This window comes from Penicillium waksmanii (assembly GCF_028829765.1).
Source record: "Penicillium waksmanii strain IBT 27052 chromosome Unknown utg000009l:1.0-4314994.0:1.0-4318279.0, whole genome shotgun sequence".
Classification (NCBI taxonomy): Eukaryota; Fungi; Ascomycota; class Eurotiomycetes; order Eurotiales; family Aspergillaceae; genus Penicillium; species Penicillium waksmanii.
Window position 1 is genome coordinate 3,217,236 of NW_026643255.1, and position 14,488 is coordinate 3,231,723.

The window sequence follows — 14,488 nt, forward strand, 5'->3', positions numbered from 1 at the left end:
ACATAAGTGTCAAAATGACCATGCCGAGTGCGGTAGCTTTCCAGTAGGCAGCTGTCTCCGGATAAAGTGCCACTTCGGTTTGTGTCAACATGGACCTTTGCCAATATCCTCGGAGTGGCCGACTCCACAGCCCCCATGCTTCGATCTATGGTCTGTTTTCTAGTAGAAAACCCTGACGCATTAGAAACAGTACGCGCCGAATTGCGGGATAAGCAAAGCAGTGACACCGGGCTCACTCTACCCTTTCCCCAATGGCATGAGCTCCAGAACCTCCCCTTCCTAGACGCTTGTATCAAAGAGTAACTCAGGCTCGACTCTCCATTCTCTATACCTCTTGAACGAGTTCCAGCAGAGGGAGCCACAATCTGTGGTCAATTTTATCCTGGAGGTACTGTAATTGACATGAGTCCCTATATCACTAACCGCTATAAGCCGACATGGGGTGACGATGCGGATGAGTGGCACCCCCGCCGCTGGTTGGAAGGCGAACCGTCGCATATCAGAAAGTTTGAAGCTAGCCTGCTTAGTGTAAGTCGAGCTTAGCCGATCTTCCTGGTATGCTCAATGTCTGATTGTAACAGTTCGGGGCGGGAACACGAGGTTGTTTGGGCCAGCACGTCGCCCTTTTTAAAATCAAGAAGTTTGTCACAGCACTCTTCATGAACTACGATGTGAGTACTTGGACATAAATCCAATGATCTATACTTACGATTTAGATCGATCTTGTCGAGCCTCGAGCGAAGTCCAATCCGTACTTCTGGGTCGTATACCCAGAGAGCGTGAGAGCGACAGTTAGAAAATGCGAACTCAGACAATAGGTTGGAAATATCCCAAAAGACTACAAGCTAAACTCCAGGGTAATTTCCGGTAGTGAATTGAATACACATTATGCTATGAACCTTAGACACTGTAACTCTAGGTTGTAGAAAAATCTCAAACTTTCAAAGGTTGAATACCGTTTCGTTTTCTGTGACTCTGTAAGGTTCAATGTTGGGATCATGAATGAAGCTCGTTTATCTGCCAGTGCCGACTAAGGCGGCATGTTGTAGGATTATCTAGAGACAAGCCTTCAAGACCAGAATCATGGATCAATCACGGACAGGTAGCCTATACTAGTATTTACCATCTACTAGTAGTAGCCAGCAACAGACACCTGGGCATGCATCAAAATAGATAGTAGTACTACAAGTATGTCGAAGCTGTAGAGAAGCCTGTCGCATACAGAGGAGCCCTGGAATATAATTAATTCAATCATTAGCTGTCCCAAAGGTCGCCCGATCGGGAAGAATCTCCACCTTGTTATCTGATCAGCACGTGACTCCCCGCGTTGGTGGCACAAGCTGAACTGAAACTCGCCGATCGTGATGGCCGCCTTGATTCTTCCTCCATTCTTCACTCTTCCATCCACGCAATGCGCTGACGACGGTGATGGCATCGTCTCCAGCCCTTTTCACCGCCTCTAGGAGGCAGACTCTAACATATCTGTTGGGTGTCTGTCCGTTTTCTATCGCATTCCTGGTCTTCATCAACTCATCCGTCTCTTTTGTGGTGACTGACCTCATTGGGCTGCACAGTGGCGAGGGCGACGCCGTCGGCACTCTCGGCTTCGCAGATGAGCTACTTGCACTGGCTGCTTGTCCTTTGTGGGGTGTTCTTTCCGACCGTATAGGTGTCCGCCATGTATGTTACATTTCTCCCTTCACACGCGATCTAAACATTGTCCATTGCTTACGTGGTGTTAGGTGTGCACTGTGGGGTATCTGATTATCGCGCTTGCGCTGGTTCTTTTCGTGCAGGCCACGAATGTCTACCCTCAACTTCTCCTCGGAAGGCTGCTTTTCAGTCTTGGTGGCTCGGCCGTGTCAACTATGGTCACAGCGGTCCTGCCGAGTGTGACGGGTAAAGCACATGCCGCCTGTTCATACCGCGCGTCCGTCTCATCTGAATTAACAATCACGCCTGAGCGATTGCGAGCTGCTGGTGGCGGATCCGGTACTTCCGTGGCCTCGCCTTCCGCTCGACTCTCTGGATTTGTTGGATTGTTCGCGGGATGTGGCGCCCTTGTTTCGCTCAGTGTTTTCTTGCCCCTTCCAGCTCGTTTTGAGAAGCTGGGCCTTTCGCCGGCCGAGGCAATTCAGCGTAGTTATTATTTGGTGGCCACCGTGGCTTTGCTCATCGGATTGGTCAGTTTCATCGGTCTTCGCAATCTTCCTGGTGAAGAAAAGAAGGGATGGAGTTCATTGTGGAAATGCGATTCCTTGGAGGATATCGACGATTATGATGATTCCAGGACGTCACCATCCAGGATGCCATACTGGAAACAGCTGACGACGGCTATGCTGCTCGGCTTCCGCAATCGCAGCATTGGACTGGGATATGTGGGAGGCTTTGTCGCCCGGGCTTCTTCGGTGGGGATTTCTCTGTTCATTCCTCTGGCTGTAAACCATTATTATCGAGTGTCTGGGCTCTGCGACGAGTTACATGAACCGACACCTGGTTCGGGACTAGGGGAGATCAAGCGGGCGTGCCCCAAAGCCTACATAGTCGCCTCCATCCTAACGGGGGTGTCTCAGCTCGTGGCTCTAATTGCCGCACCAGCGTTTGGGTACTTGACGGACAAGTCCCGACGCTACAACTTTCCGCTTCTGTTTGCGGCCCTTGTGGGAGTGGTGGGATACATGTCTTTTGGGCTCCTACCGAGTCCGCAGTACAAGGGGCCCGATGGCAGTGGTGGAGTTTTTGTAATCATGGCTCTGGTTGGGATTAGCCAGATTGGCGCCATTGTCTGCAGCTTGGCGGTGCTCAGCAACGGGATTCTGAGTGTCAGTATCGACGATGAGACTTTGCGGAAGATCTACCAGGAGCAGAACGGCTCACAGGGCGAGGGCGGGGAATCGGACGAGAATCAGTCACTGATTGCAGGATCAATTAATCGGCGGTTACAGCATTTGTCACATCTCAAGGGATCTATCGCGGGCGTCTACTCCCTGTACGGTGGGGCGGGAATCCTGCTGCTCACCAAGGTGGGTGGGCTCTTGTTCGACAAGTGGTCTTCGGGCACGCCATTCTACATTATGGCTATTTTCAATGGGATCTTGCTTGCGACAGGGATTGTGTGTGGTGTCATGAATCATGTTGCGCCGAGGATGGCGGTGGCTCTATAGCCCTGCCCTGCCCCTCACCCCCTCACCCCCGACCCCCCAACTAGGGGGTGCTAATGACGGAGTATTGGGGCCAAAAATTGAGACTTTTCATGCTTCTGTTAATGTTGGTTTTAGCGACCTAGGGTATGCGCCTATTCATAGCGTGGTTTCAGGATGCGGCAGATGTAGGGCAGCAAAAAAGAGCCGATAGTTATGATCAAGTATACATGTTCCTACAAGGCTCAGCTCAGAGTACTACTCGCATGTAGTAATTGTACTCCGTACTCCGCGTTGTCAGAATCCAGGGGCAAGCCACATCAATATTTAATCTAAACTAACGTGGTCATTAATTAAATCGATGAACTGGTGTGGCACCTAAACACCCCCGGAAAAGCGGGCCCAACTTGGCCCGACTTGGTCCCGACTCTCCTTTCAAGTTCGAGTTTGCACTTTCTCTCTCCCTCTTCTCTCTCCCTCTCCACCATCCACGATCTGGACTCCTCTAGACTCTCGATGGACCTCACAATGGACCTCATTTTACGCCGATCTCTGAATGGACAACTCGCAATGGAGCGCAATTTCGCCTGGCGGTGATGATGAGCGACCAACCCATTACCTCTTCCAGTCATAATCAAGCCAACCCTGGCTCTGACCGGCGTCTATACTCGAGAGAGTCTAGCGCCCCCCCATTTAGCTTCAATTAGCTCTCGCCCCTTTTCCACAGCTGCAGCAGGAACAAGCAGGAACACGGCACTAGAGGCTCGTCGACTCCACCTGGTGCCCTGTGAAGGGTCCGACTGGGGAACCCCTGGGGCCTGTTCCTGGGCCTGTGCCTGAACCGTTCCCTCTAGTGTTGCCCGCCATCACACACACGGCCCCAATCACCACGATGCGAGGCCAAGAATTACTCGTACGGAGTAGAGCCAGCAGGTTCTGCCCCATGCCAAGACGCACTCGCATTTGGCCCGCTCTTGTACTTTTATGAGCGTATCGCCCCGGACCCCCGGTCTCTTTCTCTCTCTTTCACGCTGCACACTCTTCACTACGCCGGGCGCTTCGCTGCCTTTACTTTCTTTAATTCAGTCTTTCTTTAATACCGTCGCTATTCTCTAGTCGACTTTACTCCAAGTACTGTGTACCCGTCACTCGTTCAATCATTCATTCACATTCTCTCAATATGCGCTTCCAAACTGTTGCTATCTTGGCCGGTGCCTCTGCCGTGTCTGCCGGTAAAACCGCCAACCTTCTCCTGCCCGGTTTCCAGGACCGTGACCTCGAGTGCGGTGTTCAGGGCTCGGTATGTACATGATTCTCGGTGATGTGGCGAGACGCGCGAGGCGATTCGGACTTGTTGTGGTCTATCGCGAAGTCTTGTCGCATTGCGAAAGATCTATACCCGAAAACATCCGCTAACAACAAACAAACAGAGCGGCGATGCCACCACCTACTTGGTGACTTGCCCTACCAGCGCTTCCGCCTGCGGTATTCCCGGCGCAGGCATGACTGCCATCGCTGCCCCTACCTCTGTGCAGCTGATCAACCCTGATGGCAAGGGCAACACTGCCTCGGTCTCCTGCAACGTTGCCGGCACTACCTCGGCCTCTTGCGTGGCTCAGGACGGTACCGTCACTGTCTCCCACACTCTGGGCCCCAAGGACCTTAACTGGATGGCTGTCACCATCACCACCCCGACTCCCACGTCGACCCCCCACTCCTACTTCCACCGTCACCCCGACCCCTACCTCGACTTCCACTTCGACTGTCACCCCGACCTCGACCTCCTGCCCTGTGTCGAGCCCCGTCAAGTCATCCACTCGCGTGCCCTCTTCCACCCGTCTGGCGACCTCGTCGGTCCCCCTCAAACCCACCGGCGGCGTCGTCACCGGCACCCCGGCCCCCACTGGTTCTTCCGCCGCCACCCCTCTCCCCAACGCCGCCGCCCCTCTGGCCGGCAACGTCTGGACTCTCGGTGGAGCCGCTCTGGCCCTGGCCTTCGCTCTGGTCTAAGCTCAAAATAAAGCGAACAGCCTCCTCCCCTTCTTTCCTAGTGTCTCTTGGGTGCAGTGGTCGCGTTTTTCAGCATGTGCCCTAATCTGCGATGCTGGCGCGATATTGGTTTTGCAAAGTTACTTTTACTTTAGGGTTCTGGGTAACTAACTTCTAATGGATGGATTCATTGTGTCCTGGCATATATGTATTCATCTTTAATTATTTAATGATTGATACCTTTCTCCACGACAGCATGATCCAGCGTGATTCCTGTATTTTTTCACCTCTCGTGTATACCTATACCGAATTTATATATTTGCATATTACAACTTTTGGAGTTCTATATCTATCCTTCCATGTAGTAGTAGTAGTGGTGGTGGTGGTGGTGGTGGTGGTGCCTACCTAGTGCTTTCGGATACTCAAACGACTTTGGAAGTATCCCTCCAGGGCTAAGCCTGCCAGTGAGTCTATCTACTCATTCTCCCTTACCAGCCATAACCTTGTAATTGAACATGGAACCCCACCCAACACTAGCTTACTCGGTATACGTAGGGCCAAAACAAGCGACACTGACGCGTCATCGTGTCAACTACTAGTATTCAAATAAAAGCAATCCTGAAATACATACAAGGAACTAGCAAGGAAAGTCATTCAATAAAAATCCCTCCAAAAACTTGAACGACAGTCCTCATCAAATGCAAGGTCAACCCCAATACAATAGACGCAAGGACCCACCCCACTTCTGTCACTTTGCCATGCGTATGGCGTCGGAGTACATGGCATACTCGGCAAGATACATCACAACCGGTCCGTGCGATAGTTATTCTTTGGATGTACATCCATCCGTCCTTGCATTGTCGATCATCCGCCACCGCGTGTGGGATGGATAACTTGATCTACGTCAATATTCCAAGGTTTGTTGGCGGATTTCTTTAACTTGGTTCGTTTGTTGTATAGATATTCTGCAGCTATTACTCTTGGAATGTAATTATTAGTTTGGGTGAATAGTACTATACAGACCTCGGGATTAGTGGTCTTTATATGCTTCTTACTAGTATTAGTAATACGTGGTTTGATACTAGTTACCTTCCAAAGTTGTGCTCCTTTTACTCTACCGACCTGCTCAGTACCATGCTACAAATCAATGGATTACTACGAGTCAAATTGTTTATTAAAGACGCGTTCATTCAAAAAAATTTCGGACTTGGTGAGCTAGATGTCTTTTGAGTACTCTATAGTCTCTGTTATGCATGTTTTGCATTGAGTCTTGAATATTGATCAGTCTCTGACTCTACATCCCTAACCATGTAGCCAGTCGCCGCAATGATCAGCTTTGACTTAATCCCAACGCCAAAACAATGCAAAATAAAAAGGAAAGAACGCTTAAAGGCACCGAGGATGAAATGCAGATCAAACAAGATCGTAGATCGTTAAGAATAGACTGAATTTGACATCCACCTCCCAGGGGAGAAAAAGAGAACAGTGAAAAGAGAAAAGGAAAAAGGAAACTTAATCACCCACGCTACCGCACCTGGAAAGACGAGCCCGAGAAAGTTAAACAATGACTAGGCAAGATAACCACCCTTTCGGCTCGGTCAAGATTTACTCGAAGGAGAGACTCTCTTCAGCAAAGCGATCACGCAAAGTCGCCATGAGAGGTGGCTTGGACCAGAAAAACCAAACCCCTTGATCGGTCCAGTTTCCCTGTTTGATTTCCGGGCACAGTGTGATATCGAAGTGCCACAGTAACTTGCAGAGAATGAGTCTGATTTCCGCATAAGCGAGGCTAATCAAAGTTGGACTGATGTCAGTAAGGTTCTTGTCAATTTTACAGGAAATGGAAACGAGAACGTATTAGATACCCTTTGCCGAGGCACCCGCGTGGTCCGTAGCTGAATGGCTGCAAAACATCTTTGCTATCCCCGTTGAAACGGGCGTCGGTTCCGAGCCATCGGTCTGGGATGAATTCGTCGGGTAAGGCAAAATTCGAAGCTGAGCGGTACGATGCATAGTGGTGGAATGCGACCTTGGTCTGGGAAGGAAATCAGCATTATATAAACTGGCTCAAGTCAACCATAGAGTATACGACTTACTCCTTCCGACACGTAATGACCATCAACAAGCGCCCCGCCCTTTGGGACAATGCGACATAGGCTCGTTACGAGAGGCGGATACATGCGTAGTCCCTCTTCGATGACAGCAGAGAGATATTTCAGCGTGGCGATGGTCCGGAATGTCATCTCTGTCTCACTCTCGAAGGAAGAGCGAATCTCGTTGACGAGCCTAGTCAGAGTCTGTGGATACATGCATAGATAATAGATGCAACCGGTCACGCATGTCGCCGCGGTCTCGCTGCCTGCGATGATAAGACTAGATAAGCATCAAGCAGATTAGTATGTTTCTTTCATTTGTTTCCAAGGTATTCCGCTTGCATACATGAATGCATTCGAGTGAATTTCCGCTCGACTCATGATTTTCTCCCCATCACAGTACGGGCCCTTCTTCTCGCTCAGCCCATTTTTCAGAATAGCGGAAATGAAATCGGGTCTCGAGATGTTAGCTTCCAACCGGCGATCCACCTTCTCGGCAGTCAAATTGAAGTGATCTTCCGCCTGCTTTGTGTACTTTGACGGCGTCAATGCTTCCAGAATTGTCTTTAGGATGGGGAACTGCGCCGCAATCCCGACGACGGAAAGAGCCTTGATTGAGTTGGCGAGTAGATCGATCCACGGATGCAGCCGAGTGTCTTTCAAACAATCAAATGACTCGCCAAACATCAGATCCCCGGTGATATCAAAGGTCGTGTAGTTTAGCCAGTCACGGAGATCGACGGGGTGTTGCTGCGATGAGGTTTCGTCCTCTACGTCGGCCTCTTCCCGCAACTTGCATATCAAGGTATCAACGTAGCCCTGAATAAGACATTCCTGCTCTCTAAGTGCTCTTTCCGTGAATGCAGGCGCGAGAAGGCGTCTTTGCCGCGCGTGTACACTATGGTCGGGTGTGCTAACGACATGGTGTGCTCCATTCGGCGGCATGAAGTAATGGGACGGGTCCTTTTCGAAACAGCCGCCGGGTCTCTGGCCGTAGATATCATGAATAGACCGTGCGGTACCAAAGGCGAGCTCGTCTGGACTAATCCGGACGACGGGGCCATAATTCTGAAACATCTGGTAGACATCTAGATGATTCGTGCCCCGGACGACGGAGATCTGCAGGGGGATGCGGGAGATGGCCCAGAGCTTTGGGCCCGGGAAGTCACTGAGTGGGGACCAATAGAGCTCGTAGAGGATGGAGAAAGCAACCGTGAGGCCAAGCTAGAAGCGTGTGCGATGACTGGGTCAGCATGCGATGATACGGTAGAACCAGAGTGTTGGGATACAGGGGGGGCTTCTCGGAAGGTGTAAGAGGCTTAACTGGGGTGGGGCAAGATGGATGTAGGGTTCTGCAGCTGCAATGGAATGGGGGTGTACGAGGAGCACAACTTACCAGGACTCCTGCAGACACGCTCCAGATGGGGAAAGTTGAGGTTTCCCAGGATGAAAACATCATGAAGTATGAATGCAGAGTCGAGATGAGACCCCTCGTGATGCTGGACTGCTCGTCCATGGAGTATTTACTCCCAGGTGGTCATTCATCTGGGACGAGGATGAGGCCTCAGACCGTGTTTCTTGGTTGCGAGGCTGGAAGGTAATTGGATATGAGACTGTGGTAGCCGAAGTAACACGGAGATATGTCAGTTGGAATGAAAATGTTCGGACAGCGGCAGTAGCAGTAGCAGTAACTGAGTTGGAGTGGAGAGAAGACGGAGAGAGGAAGAGGGGAACAAAGAAAAGAGGAGGAGTGACTGCCAGGTGAGAGACAACTTCAACCCCTCCCCCATTTCTTCTATCTTGCTATCTCGTGATGATACTAGTTCTTCCCCCTACTTCTTCTCCTTCTTCTTTGAATCTGATTCTACTATCTCATCTTCACCCATTACATCCCATCTCATTCCTTCCCATCCCCATCCCCTCGACATCCAATGAATACTCCGAGCTTCAGCCCAATTGCCGACTCGCCTAATCCTCCTAGGGGAACCATGGCTTCCGAACCATACACAATATGCAAATTGCAATACGTATGCACCTGGGGATTCCTCAAATCTCTCCGTACTCCCGCAAGGAATACCTGGGTTTGATGATTTGACCAACCAAGCACCCGTGTAAAGAGGGCCAAAGAATACGACTCGACCGCCATGAGCAATGAGCAGAGATTATACCGACCGATCTGTTTCTGAATAGGATCATCATGCCAGGCACTAGAGGGAACCTTATCCGAGCACCGGGTGAAACAAAAGGTCAGTTGATAGCAAGAAATCAAACAGACACAAAACGGAAAAGGTAAAAGGTAAAAAGAAAAGAAAGCAAAAAGGAAAAGGGAGGCCATCCGGACGAATCAGATCACCCACACTGGTCGTACCTTGTACACCTCATCCCGTACATCTTCAAAACCCGCCTCGATCAGCCGCTGCCGGTGTCCCTCGGCGATATTCATGGGCCGGTGAAACGCCTCGCTGGCCGCATGCAGCTGACCGAGGAATTCGCGCAACGTCGGTGCGAGATGCAGCTCCTCGTCATCGTCCGACTTGAGCGTCACTTCGAATTCTTGTAATTCGACCCAACCTCCAGGACGCAGATGTTCGTTAGCCTGGCGAAGCAACCGAGGCCAGTCAGCGATTGCGCCGCCCAAATCACGCACATGGATGAAGTCGAAGGGCCTGCTTGTGCTGAATAGCCAGGGTGATTCGGCGTCGTCGACGATGAATCGTAGATTGGGCGGGACCCAGGATGGTTGGATGGGGCTGAGGTCTGTGCCGACTACTTCGGTTCCTGGGTAGCTGTCTGCGAAGTCGATGGCCCAGATTCCGGTGCCAGTCCCGATGTCTAGGACTCGTTGTATATTTTTGCTTATCGGGGCGCGGAAGAGGTCGCAGTTTAATACGAGGTTGCGGACATGGTGAAGGAGGTCTTGTCTGTCTTGTTCGGGTTCGTCGTTGGGGAGAACGTAGTGGCCTTCGCGGTAGGAGTGATATCGTCGGCCATTCTCGTAGCAGTAGTCTTTCACGTCTGATAGGAGTGAGGCTGTATGACTGGAAGTGTCGGAATGATAGTCTTCATCGAAGACTGAGCTATTTTCGCCGTTCGTTGATGCTGCCGAAGATGTATACCCGGGGTCATCTGTATCAACCTCATTTGGCACCAGGCCTGACTGTAGCTCAAGCGCTGGTTGGTAGAAGGAGATCGGGTGAAATTCCGAGTGGAGTGTTGTGCCGACTGGTGTTGATTCTATTGTTGAAATGTGCTCTGCTGACGATCCTATCCATGTATTATCTTCTGCCGAATATTCCGTAGTTGACGAATCCGAAGTAACTTGGTACAATGATAGCGGCGCAGAGTTGGCAGTCGTTTTCCTTTCTCCAACACTATCATTCTCGTATACCATTTCTTCTGGAATTGGATCCAATTGAGAGAAATCGGTGTTCTGTTCAGGGTGAATGTGAATATTCCCAGATATCGGCGTAGGTTCAACGCTGACACTCAACTGAGGTAAAAGAACAAGTTCAGGTACCACGCCCGGAGACTCAACTAAACCAGACCAACGGCGCGAACCCCCGAAAGAACCTTGAAATGACAAGGACTCTTCTTCGCCGACAACGGGCCCACCTTCAAGCTCACCTTCCGACACATGCAAAGGCTGAAGTAGCAAGGGCGATGGCGAAGAACAAACTTCTTTCGGACGTGGTTCAACGCCTATGCATCGATCACAACGTGACTCCGGCTCCGTCTTCGGCCCCGACGACGACAGCGAGTCGCCCTCGAGTGAGGTAGATGTAGCAGCGTGTAAGAAATCCTCAACAGCCATGTCGTCCGTGTCCATCTCGGAGTCGAAATGAGCAGTGTCAGGATGCATGGCGGAAATATTCACGAGCACAGGAACTTGTCATTTCTGCAAGACAGGATAGAAAGAGAGGGGTGAACGAATGCGAGGGTTAGTTGTCCTGTGCCTCTTTACCCCCGGGTCTCACGGTAATGTTCGAGTTTCTCTTGTGTAGTGCAGAGCGGCCTAACGCGATTGGTGTAGCAATTCGATTCGGCAATTGCGAGGAAGGAAAAGTGTCAGTTCCAACCCCGTTGTATTGAATTGGACCTTCCAGAGGTAGTTGTATTCGGCTGTCAGCTTTCTTTTTCTCTCTCTTTTTTTTCTTGTTGAAAAAAAAAAGCTTATCGATACTGTGTTTTATGAATCCACTTGGTAAGATTATGATGACCGAAGGGCATTGTGCCGACAAAACGAAATTCAAACAAAGGTGAGCATTTCCAATTCAAATCCGAATGGATCGGAATTGAATCGCAGGTCTTGTATTTCCAGCTTTTCCTCGTAAATGCCTGGGTATTAATGTAATTCAAAACACGCGGCGCAACAGAAGAGAAAAGAAAATATTGGAACAGCTCAAGACCCCACCCGAACCGGATAAAGGAAGTGAATATTGGAGGGCTTTGGTACGGAGACGGTTCGTAGAAGAATCCACCCAAGCCAGAAACGTTCTTTGACAGGCGTGACGTTTTTTTGGGCGTCCATCCAATGGGGTTTAGGGTGTGACGAGGATGAAAAAAATGCCCCGAATTGAACTGGTGACCGACGAAAATCACGCCGAGGACTGCTTTTTCATTGTCCGTGCGATCGCAGATTCCGGCAGATTTGATCCATAGCAGCGCTAGCTAGCCAGCCAGCCATAGCTCTAATTCGATTCTCGCTCCGTTGTGTTCCGCCTGCCGTGGAATGTATCATACTTTCTTTGTTCTGGGTCAAGCGAGTGTTGTTTTTGCCCATTGTGGGATTTCAGGGGTTCTGAAAGGAGTAACCTGACCATGTGAAACTAAACTCATTGAAGTAAGTGGACAGTTTTTTGATAGGGGTTGGGGTTGGCGTCTGCGTTGGGTGACAAGACGGCGTTGTGAGGTCGACCGTCGCGCTCGGGGCGTGCAGATCATATCAGATCGGATCGTGTTGTTTAGGTTTAGGTTTGGTTTGCAGAGCTACCATACTCCACGCAGCGTTGATTACTGCCTGTGATCAAAGATATCAAGGTTGGATTTTAATGTTCTACTAGAATGTTCGGAATCCGTTCATTTCGGGTATTATTCATGCCTCATTTCACTCATTCACGTATAGCTCACTGGAAGAGACCTGGCTTAGCTATCTAACCAACGAGTCCACCACCCCGACGGTAACCGCCCGGCCCTCTTCTTGCACTTGAGTGTGACTGCCGTGGGCCTTGTTCGGCGTCACCTTCTTGAATTTCCAGCCCAGCATGTAGGACAGCAGCACGGACGATTCGCAGGTGCGCTTCCTTGTTGAAACTGCTCAAGCTGTCTAGAGTTTTTGTCTGGACCTCGGTTCGCAGATCTGTCTGGTTGGAAACTAGAAGACCTTTCTCGAGATCAATCCGGGTATCAAGTACACCTTCCTTGATAAGACGAATGAGTTCTTGTACGAAGGATGACTTCAATTCGGTTGGTCGGGCCTCGCCTCCAACCACGTCCGGAGCGAAGATAGCCGCCATCGAGTCGAGCGTCACGCAACTAAATGGAACCAGATACTGCTGGATAGCCTTGGTGCGGATCTGAGTGTAAAGCGCCGGGACGTGGCGTTGGAGGTTGATATCGAGGAGATAGTCGGTGCGGTAATTCTCCAAAATATCGAGACAAGGGCGGAACTTGGAATTGCAGAAGAAGGCAACGGCTCGACGAATATGCGGCTCTAGTTCGAGGAAGTTTCGAAATGATGGATTATCCAGCACCTGTTTCTGAAGTTCTTGACGGTCCATGGAGGCTAGGGCGCATAGGCCTCCATAAGCGGCAATGTCATTTGGTGTAATAATCTCGCTGAATGAGTCGCCCAGAGAGGAGTCTACAGCGAGGAAGCTCGTGGCTGCATCGCGGAAGGACTTTGCATGCATCTGCGATAAGCCCAGGGCAGCTAGTATCTTAGGTTGGTTTTTCAGGAGATCTTCTGGTTTCGATTGAGAGTTGCGGAGTCGGTGGACGTTAGATTGCACGCCCATCCAGTCTCCGCGTTCGGCGGACACGTTAATCATCTTGAATAGCATGGAGGCGATGTGGTTTGGTGTTGTGCAATAGTCTCTCATCCGTGAGTATGCCTTCGATGCGGCGATAAGGTCTCCCGTTTCATAGTAGTGGTTGCCCAAGTCCTCGTTTCCCATCTAGTGAGTATTGTCAGTTACCGATACTTGTAGCCCAGGCAAGATTTCCATACCCGGATGCTTTCCTTGATCAAATTATTCTTATATCCCCGCAGCTCATGTTCCAAGCGTTCGCTCTGGGCTCTGACCGAGCGCTGGATATCCGAGACCCAAACAGAGTCGAGGGTGGCATCTTGCTCACCCGGGGCTACCTCCGCCAGAGCACGAACTGCTTTTTCATATCGTCCAACATCCTTCCCAGATTTGGCCTCTGCGACAGCGAACTTGAGAGCATCGACGGCAAGGACAGTGGAGGTGTTTCCGATAAGGTAGAGGCGGTTAAATCGAGTCCGACCTATTCCACAGCATTAGAAATGACTCAGCGAGCCTGCAATGCTCCAATAGCATACCTGTGTAGTTGGCAATGTATGAATCGAGGTCCAACTTGGGGGGGGGTCTGCCAGAAATTAGCTCTCGGTCCAGCTGCAATGGATTTGGGGTAGGTGTCTGCGGGGGAGCGGTGGGGGAGCAGCCGCCGCGTGAGGATCAACGCACCATCCACCTTTACAGGCTTTGTAGAAAGAGACTCTCCGAGCGGGCCAGTACCCGAGCCCAAATTTGGAGGCGCAGCTGAGGAGCCCATCTGGGCCGGAGCAAAGGCATCTGGTATGGTATCCATCCTACGCAGCCAGGCTTTTTGGTGGGGGCTCAATGGGTCAAGGAAGCCGGGGGTGCTGTCAAACGCGAAAACTGGTCAGATAAAGTTATTAAGCAGTTAAAAAGGGTTTCCAAGAAGAGGTAAAAGAGTTGTGACAGGAGGTGAGCTTGCGTGAAATCAAATGGATTGTTGTCGTGCATCTGGCAGGCTGTAGCAAGGCAGAATCCCACCGCTCACCACACCGCACTTGGCTCGGGAATCGATATTCCTGCCTTACTGCCTTACTGCCTGAGGTGTCCAGGGTAACCTCCGAGGTGCGATTGGGCCGAGGATGATGTGAGTAATCACTTAATTCAAATCATCCATCTACGGCGGGGGACCTCCAGGATGGATTCCACCTTCTTTCGGACCCAGAATTAATTGATTCTATAATCTCGGCTTCAGTAAAGATTTTGC

At 50.6% G+C, this 14,488-nt stretch overlaps 6 protein-coding genes across 6 annotated transcripts; 3 read left to right on the forward strand and 3 right to left on the reverse strand.

Moving 5' to 3' along the window:
* Nucleotides 1-402: 402 nt before the first annotated feature.
* N7481_011545 (uncharacterized protein) lies at nt 403-818 on the forward strand (the record flags this gene model as incomplete). Its single annotated transcript, XM_057270764.1, has 3 exons — nt 403-528; nt 582-671; nt 717-818. 3 exons carry the CDS (start codon nt 403-405, stop codon nt 816-818), a joined length of 318 nt encoding a protein of 105 aa, XP_057117938.1.
* Nucleotides 819-1,428: 610 nt separating this feature from the next.
* N7481_011546 (putative MFS transporter) lies at nt 1,429-3,164 on the forward strand (the record flags this gene model as incomplete). Its single annotated transcript, XM_057270765.1, has 2 exons — nt 1,429-1,680; nt 1,743-3,164. 2 exons carry the CDS (start codon nt 1,429-1,431, stop codon nt 3,162-3,164), a joined length of 1,674 nt encoding a protein of 557 aa, XP_057117939.1.
* A 1,156-nt stretch (nt 3,165-4,320) lies between these two features.
* Nucleotides 4,321-5,161, forward strand: N7481_011547 (uncharacterized protein; the record flags this gene model as incomplete). Its single annotated transcript, XM_057270766.1, has 2 exons — nt 4,321-4,440; nt 4,571-5,161. The coding sequence occupies 2 exons, from the start codon at nt 4,321-4,323 to the stop codon at nt 5,159-5,161; spliced, it is 711 nt and encodes a 236-aa protein (XP_057117940.1).
* Nucleotides 5,162-6,734: 1,573 nt separating this feature from the next.
* N7481_011548 (cytochrome P450) lies at nt 6,735-8,678 on the reverse strand (the record flags this gene model as incomplete). The annotated part of the gene is made up of 5 exons (XM_057270767.1): nt 6,735-6,918; nt 6,995-7,164; nt 7,226-7,502; nt 7,569-8,446; nt 8,619-8,678. 5 exons carry the CDS (start codon nt 8,676-8,678, stop codon nt 6,735-6,737), a joined length of 1,569 nt encoding a protein of 522 aa, XP_057117941.1.
* Nucleotides 8,679-9,566: 888 nt separating this feature from the next.
* On the reverse strand, nt 9,567-11,081 carry N7481_011549 (class I SAM-dependent methyltransferase; the record flags this gene model as incomplete). Its single annotated transcript, XM_057270768.1, has 1 exon — nt 9,567-11,081. The coding sequence occupies one exon, from the start codon at nt 11,079-11,081 to the stop codon at nt 9,567-9,569; it is 1,515 nt and encodes a 504-aa protein (XP_057117942.1).
* Nucleotides 11,082-12,372: 1,291 nt separating this feature from the next.
* Nucleotides 12,373-14,124, reverse strand: N7481_011550 (COP9 signalosome complex subunit 1; the record flags this gene model as incomplete). The annotated part of the gene is made up of 4 exons (XM_057270769.1): nt 13,937-14,124; nt 13,785-13,881; nt 13,449-13,729; nt 12,373-13,395 (listed from the first exon to the last, which is right to left on the reverse strand). The coding sequence occupies exons 1-4, from the start codon at nt 14,051-14,053 to the stop codon at nt 12,373-12,375; spliced, it is 1,518 nt and encodes a 505-aa protein (XP_057117943.1). The 5' UTR covers nt 14,054-14,124.
* Between the last annotated feature and the right edge of the window lie 364 nt (nt 14,125-14,488).